Below are 11,625 nucleotides of genomic sequence, written 5' to 3'. Positions count from 1 at the left end.
GTGGGAGGGGGGCAGGGAAGTGGGGGCAGGGACGTGCCCACCACCCCCTTTCAGTGAACCCCCCTCTACTGTGCACATATGCCCAGCAAATCAATCAATGAATAAGTCAATAAATGAACACAATTGTGTTCATCATTCACGAGGGGCTGTCACCCCACCAGCGAAGCCCTGAGGAGATGTTCTGCTGTTAAATGAGTACCTACCGTTTCTAATTGCCTTGGTGTAGGGGAGGGAGGGAGGGAGGGAGAGAGGGGGCATTTACATTATTAACGAATGGGCTGAGTGCTGTGCTGCTGGTGCTGGGGAGAGAGCAGGTGGTGAGCATCAGATTGCGCTGTCTGTCTGTTCCTCTCCAGCCATTGCACACACAGCTTTCAGGGAAATTACATCCAGTCGCTTTCACCACCTCCAGCACTGACGTAAACCTAACAGAAGGCAGCAGCACACCAAGTCATTGAGACCAAACAATAAAACACACACACACACAGCAGCAGCAGCACATACACAGAGAGAGAGAGAAAGAGAGATGCACAGCACACAACGATACTGTCAGTAAGTCGAGGATCAGGTTTGAAGGAAGCCTGTGGAGGGATTTGGAGGGATAACCCTGCAATGCAATAAGACTTGGTGAGGATTGGGATGCCTCTGACTGCAGGTTGCCGCATTGTGCTGCTGACTGTGGGAACAGCCTCCCGCAGTTTGGTGGCTGTGGCGTTATTGATCTGAGAGGTAAATGTGCTCAAGGAGCCTCACCACAGGCGTGGGATTCAGAGCTCAGCGTTGAATGAACACGGACGGTCACGGATCTTGCAAACGCTGTTTGGGTTTTTTTCCCCTCACCCCCCCCCCCCCTCCCCCCCCATCCCCTCCTCCACACACACAAAAAAAAATCGAAATATTTAATTTATTCAGTTATTGGCTGATTTGATTTGCATCTTTTTGCACCGAAAGGGAAGATCCACTGCAGCAGAGATGAGGGTCGGACACTGAAAGGGAAAGCAGGTCGATATTCATTCGGTGCACGGACTTGCTGTGCAGGTTATTATTTTTATTTTTGCCTTTTGCATATTGCAAAAGGGAATTGGTGGAGGGGAGGGGGGGAGGAGGAGGAAAGGGGGGGTGGGGGGTGGTGGGGTGGGGTGGGGGAGGAAAGAATGACTCATTTGCAAGCAGGACTGTCCCCAGAAACTCTGGAGAAAGCCAAGCTGGAATTGAATGAAAACCCTGACACCTTGCACCAGGACATCCAGGAAGTAAGAGATATGATTATCACCCGACCAGACATCGGCTTCCTAAGGACTGATGATGCCTTCATCTTAAGGTTTTTAAGAGCTCGGAAGTTTAATCATGTGGAGGCTTTCCGGCTGTTGGCTCAATATTTCGAGTACCGTCAGCAGAACCTGGACATGTTCAAGAACTTCAAAGCCACTGACCCAGGGATCAAACAGGCGCTGAAGGATGGCTTCCCTGGTGTGCTTTCTAACTTGGATCATTATGGCAGGAAAATCCTGGTGCTTTTCGCTTCCAACTGGGATCAGAGCAGGTACAATAGCGAGCAGAGGGATTCTGTGTCATCCAGTTGCCATCCAGAGTGTCTGTGTCACCCTTGTGTCTGACCCCATTTTTCAATGTAGCTTTTGAATGATTTTTTTTATCCCCTTTTCCCTCCTTTAACTTTCTACATTTTGTTTCAGGTTTTGTTTCGGATTTTTATAGGGGACCGAAAACAAGTGCCTAAAACTGCGCTCTCCTTGCAATGATGTAGCTGTAGTGATATTAGAATCATAATGAAATATGAAACGCGCCACCACCCACCCCCCCCCCCACCAACCGAGCCGTTTCTTGTGTTCCATATCCTTTTATTGGAGGCGAAGATTTTTTCATTCTCGAAGAACCCGAATCTATTACCGAGACAATCTAGTAAAGACAAAAGGATGCTTGCATGCACGTCAAAATTGATTTTTTGTGCCGTTTAATGTTTCCATTGAAAATGTATTATTTAAAAAAAATATATCTTAAACCGGAGAATTATCCCAGGTCTGTAATATAAGATGACATCATTGAGGAAGCACCAGCCCTCAGTGCTGCGCCAGTTGTAATCATTCCCATTGAGGACCAACTCATGAGATTGTAGACGTCAAATGACTTTTGATTTTCTTAAATCTTATATTTGATGGAAATGAGGAGCTCAGTTATGCACACATGAGAGTCTCAAGCATGTCTATCAGGAAAACTGAGTGGAGACAAATTACCCTGGCCATACACCGACTGGGAAGCATTTCAAAGCAAATAGTTATAAAGAAAAAAAGAAAATTCTGAGGCGTTTTAAATTGTTCACAACCCTGCCAACAGACCTGTACTGTGATTTATTTATAACCCGACCACAGAGTGCTGGAAAGTTTACAGCACAGAAAGAGGCCATTCAGACCTACCTTTGGAGAAGTCTCATTGCTATACCCTTTCACCATTTGGCATTTTTTTTCTGCAACTACTTATCCAATTTTCTTTTAAATGTTGGTATGAATTTAACAATTTCTGGTAAGGTGATTCACAATCCAACAACCATGCGTATGAAATGTTTCTTCTGACTTCCCTTTTTTCCTAGTAACTATTTATGCCCCTTTTTTCTCTTGATCATTAGAAATAGTCATTTTCTGATTAATCTAATAAAATCATTCATTATTTTGAAAATGTTTGTTAGATCCTTTTTTAATCTTTTCTGCTTCAACAAGCACAATCCTAATTTCCAAATGTTTCTTTATAACTCTATGACTTCTCATTCCAGAAGTCATCCTAGTGATTCTCTGCACTATCATCTACGTAGCTTTGATGTCCTCTGTATAAAAGGGAGGCACAAAACTAAACCTTCTACCTGTTTTGCATATCTTTTTATTGGAGGTGAAGATTTTGGTTAATAGACTACATTCTATAGTAATTCAATTGAAATGGGCAGTATTGCCAAACCACATTGGGACTCATAATCTAGATGAGCTTAGCACTCCAGTACTTGGAGTGTGTTGCCAGAGGGGCCAGCCTTTGGATAAAACATTAAAACAACAACATCAACAAATTGCATATATTTAGCACCTTTCCTGTTGGGAGGAAGTCCCAAAGCACTGGACAGTCAAAGGTATGAACCCAAGCTGGGGGTTGACATCAGAAGGGGTGGAGGGCAGGAAAGGTGGGGGTAGGAGGGCGACCAAAGGTGTGATTGAAGAGGAAGGTCTTGAGATGGGCTTTGAAGGAGGCAAGCGTGGGAGAAAACCAAAGGGACTGTGGGGTGGAGTTCCAAAGGGTGGGGGCAAACAGGCTGAAGGCCTGATGTCTGATGATGAGGCTGGCCAGATGGGGGATGCGGAGCAGGCCAGAGACCACTGAGTGGAGGGAGCGGACAGGCCAATATGGGGTTAGCAGGTCACAAAGGTAGGCATGAGCTAGGCCATGGAGGGCCTTGAAGGCGAGGACAAGAATTTTTGAACTCGATCCTCTGGGGGATGGGAGGCAAGGACTGGGGTGATGGGTTTATGGAGGCTGGTGCAGAAGAGGACATCAGCTGCAGATATCTGAATAATCTGCCAAGGTCCATACTGCCTGTTCAGATGCATATTTAAGATGTTGTGACATTATTTCAATAAAAAGTTGCTCTCCCCATAAATTCTGTTCTCTGTCAATCAAAATAAATATTATTTGCAGTGTTTGTAGTTGGTGCACTCAGTAAATAGAAGAAACAGTGTAAGGCAACTATAAATTGGATTCAAGGAGATAATCTTAGGTGTGGATACAGAACAGGTGGAGAGCAAGATAAGAACCTTGAAATAAATGCTGTGAAATAAATTATAATCCCTAACAAATACTTCAATGGATCTCCAGAAACAGAATTATTGTCCTTCGCAGCTTAGGTAGAATGTCATTTATATTTAAATCTAAGGCGTTGTTTCATTTAAAGATTGAAATACACATCAAAACACTTCTTAGTTCCCCTGGTATATGATGGGTACAAGATTAATCAGGAAGTGAAAGCAAATAAAGCAGCACTTTGTTTTTGGATGGATTGATGACCTTGGCGCAACCAAGGCTGGGGCTGAGTATGTATGTGAAATAATGATTTTCCCCCTACCCCTCCCTCTACCACAGTGGCATAATCAGCCTCACGTTTCGCCCAAAGTAATCTCCATTGCTGCTTCCAGTCAGGGAGAACAGTTTTTGAGTGGAGCTAAAAGTAATATACTGACGGAACTCAATATTCAATTTGTGCCCTGCACAGCAGCGCTCAATAGCTGGTCTCAAGATCGAAAAGAGCAAAGTCAGACTCCCTAGGTTGTGTGAAGATAGCAGTCAAAATGTTAGAAAAGAAGCTTAGGACCAAACCTTTGTTCTGAGGTTAGTGGTATTCAATTCCACACATAGACTTTAGAAATGGGTGGGGAATGCAGTACTTCAGAGGTGATATGAGAATTATTACATTGAATCTGTTATAAAATGTCGTATTTTTCACCTCTTATGTGTTCACCTTTCCTCTTCTGAGCTTGAGTTCATGCCCATTATTCTAAATATTTTGTCTGTGTTAAATACAGTAAACTCCTGTTAACAGGATACTGCCTTAACTAGTCACTACCACGCAATCAGCCACGTTGTCAATATCAAAGCCGCAAAATATTAATAAGGGACTCTGCTTTACTTGTTACTCCGTCTAGCATGTAATTAGTGAATTCTAGAAATTCTTGTAAGTATTTGCAATGTAAAATGGATTGGACAACCAATAAGATTATAAGATGGTGTCTTGCATCATAGCGGCCTTCTGGCCTATCCTGTGACTGGCGAGGACACTCGGTGGAGGTTGGGTGTGCATGCTCAGATGTATCATAGAGGCCTCTGGTTTATTGGATGATTGAACTGTGACCTCCCATCCCATCTCCCACCCTATCCTGTGACAATGGCGTGGCCCTTCAATAGACCAGAGGTCTCTGCGATGTATCTGAGTATGCGTGCCCACCTTTCATTGAGAGCCACAGCACACCCTGGATGTTCTGTATCCACATCTAAGATTATCTCTTTGAATCCCAATCATAGTTGCCTTACACTGTTTCTTCTATTTGCTGAGTGCACCAACCACAATCACTGAGCCTGGTGTGACGAGTTATCAGGAGTTTACGGTATATTTTTAAGTTTCAGATTATTTGTACCCTTTAGGATTTCAAATGCTACAATGGCATCTCTCATGAGTCTTCTTTAGTATTAATATCTTCATCTTTTCTCATAACTCATAACTTCCCCAGCCAAACTCTGCCTGCAAATCATTGTGTGTTTTACTCTTTGAGCTATTTTATACAACCAACACTCTTGAGACTAATATTTTTTGGCAAACTGGTTCACTTATATTCAGCTATAAAGAGGATTTAATTCTAGATCACTATAATTGGAGAAGAGTTACTGGCCAGGTTTTTGAGAACCAGAATTGTTATATGTAATGATTGCTGCATCATTTGCAAATATATTATGTATAGTACAGTACAACATAGACGTTCGTTGCTCATTCTTTCAGGTAACCTGATACAGTTTTTTATTCAGTTGATATCGGCTAATTTGTTGTGACATTTTTGCATAGTCAGGAAAGAATATGACTACAATTAAGTTAACTGTATTGCAATGTCATTTTGAAAGGTAATATCAGCTGTGAATGGAACAATGTCTGCTGTCTGTTGTCTTTAGCATTATAATTAGGAATAAATGCACAAAAAAGTTTGCATATTTCATGTGTTAGATGATATCATTCCTGCAAAACATGTTGCATTTGGCGTATAATTCACTCTTTGTTTAGTCTTTGGCGCTTTACTTTATATGTTTACTTATAAACTTGGGTAATAGCGCTAATGGAAAGTGTTGATATTTTACTCCCACTGTTTTTTTTAATAGATGTAAATAAATTAAGCTTTGCGTTTAGTTGGCAACGATTATTGGTACAGAATCTGCAAAGATTAACTTAATTTATCAAGTGGTTAATAAAACCCTCTAAAAAAACATCTGTGGGTTGCTCTCTTAATGTCTGTAGGTGGTTTTCCTGTTCCATTATTTGTATCTTTTTGTGGAGAAATTGTTTTTAAGTAATTGCTTTTTATAATGTTTTTTGGTGTGATTGAATAGTTTGCATGTATGCATAATTCATCAAACCCAAGTCAAATTGACATTATGACTGTATAGTACGGTGATCATATTTTGTAAACAAAATCCAGGGACACATACGAAAAAGAATTGAACTCACCACACTTCCTGATGTTGGCAGTATTGGAGAAGCTTGTTGGATTATTGGCTATATTTCTCTGGCGAGTGTATCCGTTTTAGAATTGTATTTTTCTTGCACAGTTTATTGCTGAGCTCAAGACAGCTCAACAGAGGCACAATACCGCAGAGACAGAGACTGTCCTGGAAATTGGGGATGTATGGTCACTCTACTGTACAACAATACATAATTCTCTGTCAACAATTAGGCAAATTAAGCTGTTAGAGGCACAGAGATACGAGAGTTTGAAAAACTCCAATAGTTACACAGTATTACACAGAGTTATACGTCACAGAAACAGGACATTTTGGCTGAACTAGTCCAAGCTAGTGTTTATCCTCCACATGAACCCCCACTCCTCCTATTCCTTTCATGCTAGATGTTGTTGTTTCACCTGTACATCTCTATTCTCTTATGTATGCATCACGTTTTCTCTTAAATACATTAATGCTGAACACAGCAATTCAAAACAGAGGTATCTTTGCTGATCTTGCTGGAAAATGTAGAGTTTGCTTCCAGCAATGCTAGTGACCTATATATTACATGGTCAACAAGTGCTTGGTACTGTTATTGGAAGATGAAAGCAAAGTTACAAGTAACAAGCTAATGATGTGAATGGTGCGTCAGTGCATCTTTCACTTAGATGCAACTTAAGCTAGGATTCCAGAAATCATCATAGCTTGGAGGTAAGTGAAACCAGCAAAAATCTTGGTGACCTTTATTTTGCCCCCAGGAGATTCTAGGAGATTCTACATTTGTCCAAAGCAATCTAATTTGCCTTTGATTTGCACTAAATTCTGAAATCAGTTTAATGCTGATGTAAGAAAAAATACCTAGGGATCTATCTGCAGGCCCCACTTGTATTTGACTTTAGATCATGATGTAGAAAGGCTTTTTAGCTGTATTCACTGCAAGACTTATGATAGCCACATATCTTTGTAATGGGGACAAAATCATAATCTTGATAACAGGCAATTACGAATAGTGACTAGATGTGCGTCCTCCTGACTTGTGGGAATTCTGCTCCAATCAACATCTATTTCTGGACATGTCAGAGTATATTGATGTGATGTACATCCGGCTCTCGACAGGAATTGGCATTTGTAACCTGTTGTCACGATGTTAAAATAAGGCAAGGGTGGAGGGAAAGAAAGAGTATGTTGCGGGTAAACACATTCAAAAGCTTCTTTGATACCAAGTTTATAAACTGAGCTGAACATATTTCAACTTATTACACTAGTAACTTATCAATTTCAGTTCTAACCTCTTAACCAATTGGTATGCAATGGCTTTTTTCTATTTTGAATAACATTTTATTTAATCCAGAGAGCATGATAAACACCAGTGCCAACTAAGGGCATTTAGTTAGCTAGCTTACTTCAGGTCTTTGCTTACCACAATGAACTGTGCACTTTAAACACTTGATGGACCTTTGCTTAAAAGCCTTGATTATTAATGACAGTCTCTGTGCTTTCAGGTACACGTTAATAGATATTTTGCGTGCCATACTGTTGTCATTGGAAGCAATGATTGAAGACCCAGAACTTCAAGTCAATGGATTTATTTTGATCATAGACTGGAGCAACTTCACTTTCAAGCAAGCCTCCAAACTAACCCCGAGCATGCTTCGACTGGCCATTGAAGGACTGCAGGTACGAATGCTTTCAGCTTCAGATTTAAAACAAACCTTTCACATTATAGGATTTTCAGCACAACAGTTTAATTTCTAGGAACAAAATAATTGAGTGCACTTTATACAATATTTTTTGATTATCACATCTCTGGAGCCAAATACTCTATTACATATAATTGGTTATTCCCCAGAAGAAAATGCAGTCTCAGCACACAAAGGACAGTTTGTGCAGAGAAAAAAATGTGTTACTGAAATGATAGATCTGCTGCAGTTATTACACTGCAGGAGGAAAGAAAACAATTCTATCTTTGCTTGATTATTTTTTTTATTATTATGGTTCCTGTCTCCTGAACACTTTTTGTATTGTTTGTATTCTCCAATCTGTTATTATGAATGCCTGCGCTATTAAAGTAATGCAGTTTAAACAATCCATGTGAATATAGGTACGATTAACATTGTGTTCATCCTGAAGAATTTTGCTCTTGGAGAAGGATTTACAATATGCCTGCTCATTTCTATCTGACATGCTTAGTCTACATTTTGTAACTGAGCAATTTAATTCCCCAGTAATACATCTCAGAATATTTGAAGATTAGAAAACAAAAATAAATTGCCTTTGAATGAATCTATTACCATTCACAGCTGCTAGGATCATCGCTAGAAACACTTCACTAACCAGTTAGATAAACCAATGCTTCCATGAAATAACTAGATTAGGATTTACTTATGCATGACTAATAATAAGAATAAATAATAATAATAATAATCCTTGCATTTGATATAGCGCTTTTCACGTCAGGAGGACGTCCCAAAGCGCTTCACAGAACACACTGGAAAGTGAATTGACTGTATATTTGTGGGCGAACGCGGCAGCCAATTGCGCACAGCAATGTCCCACAAACAGTCGTAGATTGAAAATGACCAATTTATTATTGTTTTTATTTTGGAGGGATTATTATTAGGCTCTGTGTGGAGTAAGGAAACTTGCCCAAGGTTTCGCCCTGCCGGGAATTGAACTCCGGTCTCTCGCTTGCAAAGCGAGTGCTCTTACCACTGAGCTACAGGACTCCACAAAAGCAAACAATTTATTCAGAAAATCGGTGTCTTCTGTCTTTTTAATGATATTTTTAGTGGTTATGATTCAAATTGCCTCTTTAAGGACTATTCAGCAGGCTATTTTCCTCTTCAGTTTGTAGTGTACTTTCTGCACTGATTGGTATCTGACCATTGTTCATGTTGCAGGACAGCACCAGTCTTCACCAATGTATGATCTGCATATCTACTGTTCCCTTTCTCCTCTTCCCTTCTCTCTCGTACAGCACTCAAGCAGGTCCAATGCTCCAAGATGTTATCCTATGTAAATGCAAGTAGTTGTTGTTCTTAGTGGAGTATTCATCAAGAGACAATCTTTTAAATGGAGTTTGATTTCTGTCAGTTAGAAGAAGGTAATGAATAAGGGTACTAAAAGACGTATTGCTAAAATACACTGGTTGTTTGAAGAATTGCTCATTGGATACCTGAGCCCAATGCTAGAAAGATTTGCTGTACGATTGAAAGAAGCATATTTGATTGTATTTCCTGTGAGATTAAGTCCATCAATACTTTATTTTATAACTTTCGCTTATTCAAAGCTTTGATTATCCACCTCAATTTAATTTATATTGTAGTCATTGTTTAGAAATGAGGAGCATGAAAATTAAATGGCAGCTGTTTAGCCATTAACCATTGCCTGAGTATTAATGAGACGCAGCAAGTTGCCAGCCCTTTTCTGCTGTAACGAGCAGTGACAATAGAAATCTGGAGTCATAGGTTCGCTTAATCAATCTTTTAGTTCACATTTGAATTATAATGTGTTAACTTTAAGGCTATTTCTATTTTACGGTTCTCTCACTTACGGTAGATCTGTTTTGTAAGAATGATCCTGCACAATTGTAAATCCTTGCCTGGGAAGAAGGCTGGTATCAGTATTTCAATTCATAAGTTAAGACTTGGAGAAAGGGAAAATATTAAGTGGGGGAAGAGGAAACAATGTGGGAGTGGAATATATTTCAGCAGCTTATCTAGGACCCCTGTTAAATCAAAAATGTCTCATTAGGATTCTGTCCAAGGTCCATGTGTTTGGGTTTTAAACAGAAACACTTCAAAGATCGCAACATTAGTTCAGAAGAAGAAGGCCCTTCCGCCCATCTGATTTTGTTCTTTGGAAAACCCAGCCCACTATCCTCCAATCACAACATTAAGTTGTTTTTTTTAAAAATAAATCCAATGTCCTAGCCTCGACCACCTTTCCTGATATCTGTGACAGTGGTTAATTATTGTCTGGGTAAAGAAAAACTTCCTGGTAACTGTCCTGAAATTGCCCTTCCAATTCTATACCTATGTCCTTTTTTTCTCTTGTCTTGGTGGATTCTAAAATATTAATTTTTAGATCCAATCTAAAATTTTATACATCTCTATAAGGTCCCTGCTGAGTCGTCTTTCCTCTAAGGAAGACAACAACAACAACAAATTACACATGGATAAAAGTGCACTTGTATTGTACCCTTCACATTGGAGGGACGTCCCAGAGCGTCGGACAGACAGGGGTTTTTGGACCCAAGCTGGGAGTTGGGGTCAGGAGGGGTGGAGTGGAGGTGGTGTAGGGGTGGGAGGGTGGCTGAAGGCACGGTCGAAGAGGAAGATCTTTTAGACAGGACTTGAAGTAAACAAGAGAGATGGTGAGGTGGAGGGATTGAGGATAGAGTTTTAGAGTGTGGGGGCAGAGATGCTAAATGTCTAACCTCCAATAATGGGGTGAGAAGTGCTGGGGACCTGATGCAGGCCAGTGTCCACTGAGTGGAGGAAGCGGACAGGCTGACATGGGGTTAGGAGGTCAGAGAGGTACAGGGGAGCAAGACTGCGGAGGGCCTTGAAGGTGAGGATGAGAGTTTTTGTACTGGATTCTCTGAGAGATGGGAGCCAGTGAAGCCACACAAGAACTGGAGTGAATGGTTTGTGGAGCCTGGTGTGGAAGAGGACATGAGCTGCAGAGTTTTGAATAATCTGCAGCTTGTGGAGGGAAGAGTTGGGAAGCCCAGTGAGGAGGCAGTGGCATAGTCAAGCCAGGACATGATGAAAGCATGGATCAGGGTCTTGGCTGCCTGTGGTGAGAGGCAGTGGCGGAGGCAGGCAATGTTATGGAGGTGGGCAAAGGAGGAACAGGTCATAGCACGAATGTGGAGTTTCAAGGATAGCTGGGGGTTGAAAAGGACACTGAGGTTTCATATTGGCTCGATGAAGTGAAGAGTGCAGCCATGAATAGTGGTACTGACAATGGCTGAGGTGCGAAGGTGCTGCCGGGAGCCAAGCAAAAAGATCTCTGTCTTTGTATTGTACCCTTGACATCAAATCCATTTGCTTGAGTAAATGGGAGCAGCTAACACCAGAGTCAATATAACGTTCAGATGAAGAACCTTACTTGAAAGTGTCAGATTGGCTCACTTGGGTGCACTTTGAGTAAGAAGATTGTAAATTTAGCACAATGTCATGACTTTGAGCTTCACATCAAAGCTATGGTCCCATCTGCCTGATAAGCTTATATGGCAAGGTTCCGAGGGCACTACTCAAAAAGAGAAGGGTAAAGTGAATTGACTGTATATTTTGTGGGCGAAATGCGGCACCCAATTGTGCACAGCAGTGTCCCACAAACAGTCATAGATTGAAATGACCAATCTTT

The 11,625-nt window shown here is 40.9% G+C and overlaps 1 protein-coding gene across 1 annotated transcript in view; it reads left to right on the top strand.

The window, feature by feature from the left end:
* Nucleotides 1–1,123: 1,123 nt before the first annotated feature.
* The window catches only part of clvs2 (clavesin 2), a 35,048-nt gene continuing 24,546 nt past the window's right edge, over nucleotides 1,124–11,625 (top strand). Inside the window, exons 1-2 of the mRNA XM_007899294.2 lie at nucleotides 1,124–1,543; nucleotides 7,755–7,929. Of these exons, the coding sequence (XP_007897485.2) occupies nucleotides 1,155–1,543; nucleotides 7,755–7,929 (564 nt within the window). The 5' untranslated portion in view covers nucleotides 1,124–1,154. The remainder of the gene's footprint in view (nucleotides 1,544–7,754; nucleotides 7,930–11,625) is intronic.

This window comes from Callorhinchus milii, unplaced genomic scaffold, assembly GCF_018977255.1.
Source record: "Callorhinchus milii isolate IMCB2004 unplaced genomic scaffold, IMCB_Cmil_1.0 Scaffold3, whole genome shotgun sequence".
NCBI lineage: Eukaryota > Metazoa > Chordata > Chondrichthyes > Chimaeriformes > Callorhinchidae > Callorhinchus > Callorhinchus milii.
The sequence above is the reverse complement of the archived record's forward strand: the minus strand, read 5'-3'. Positions and strand labels throughout refer to the sequence as shown.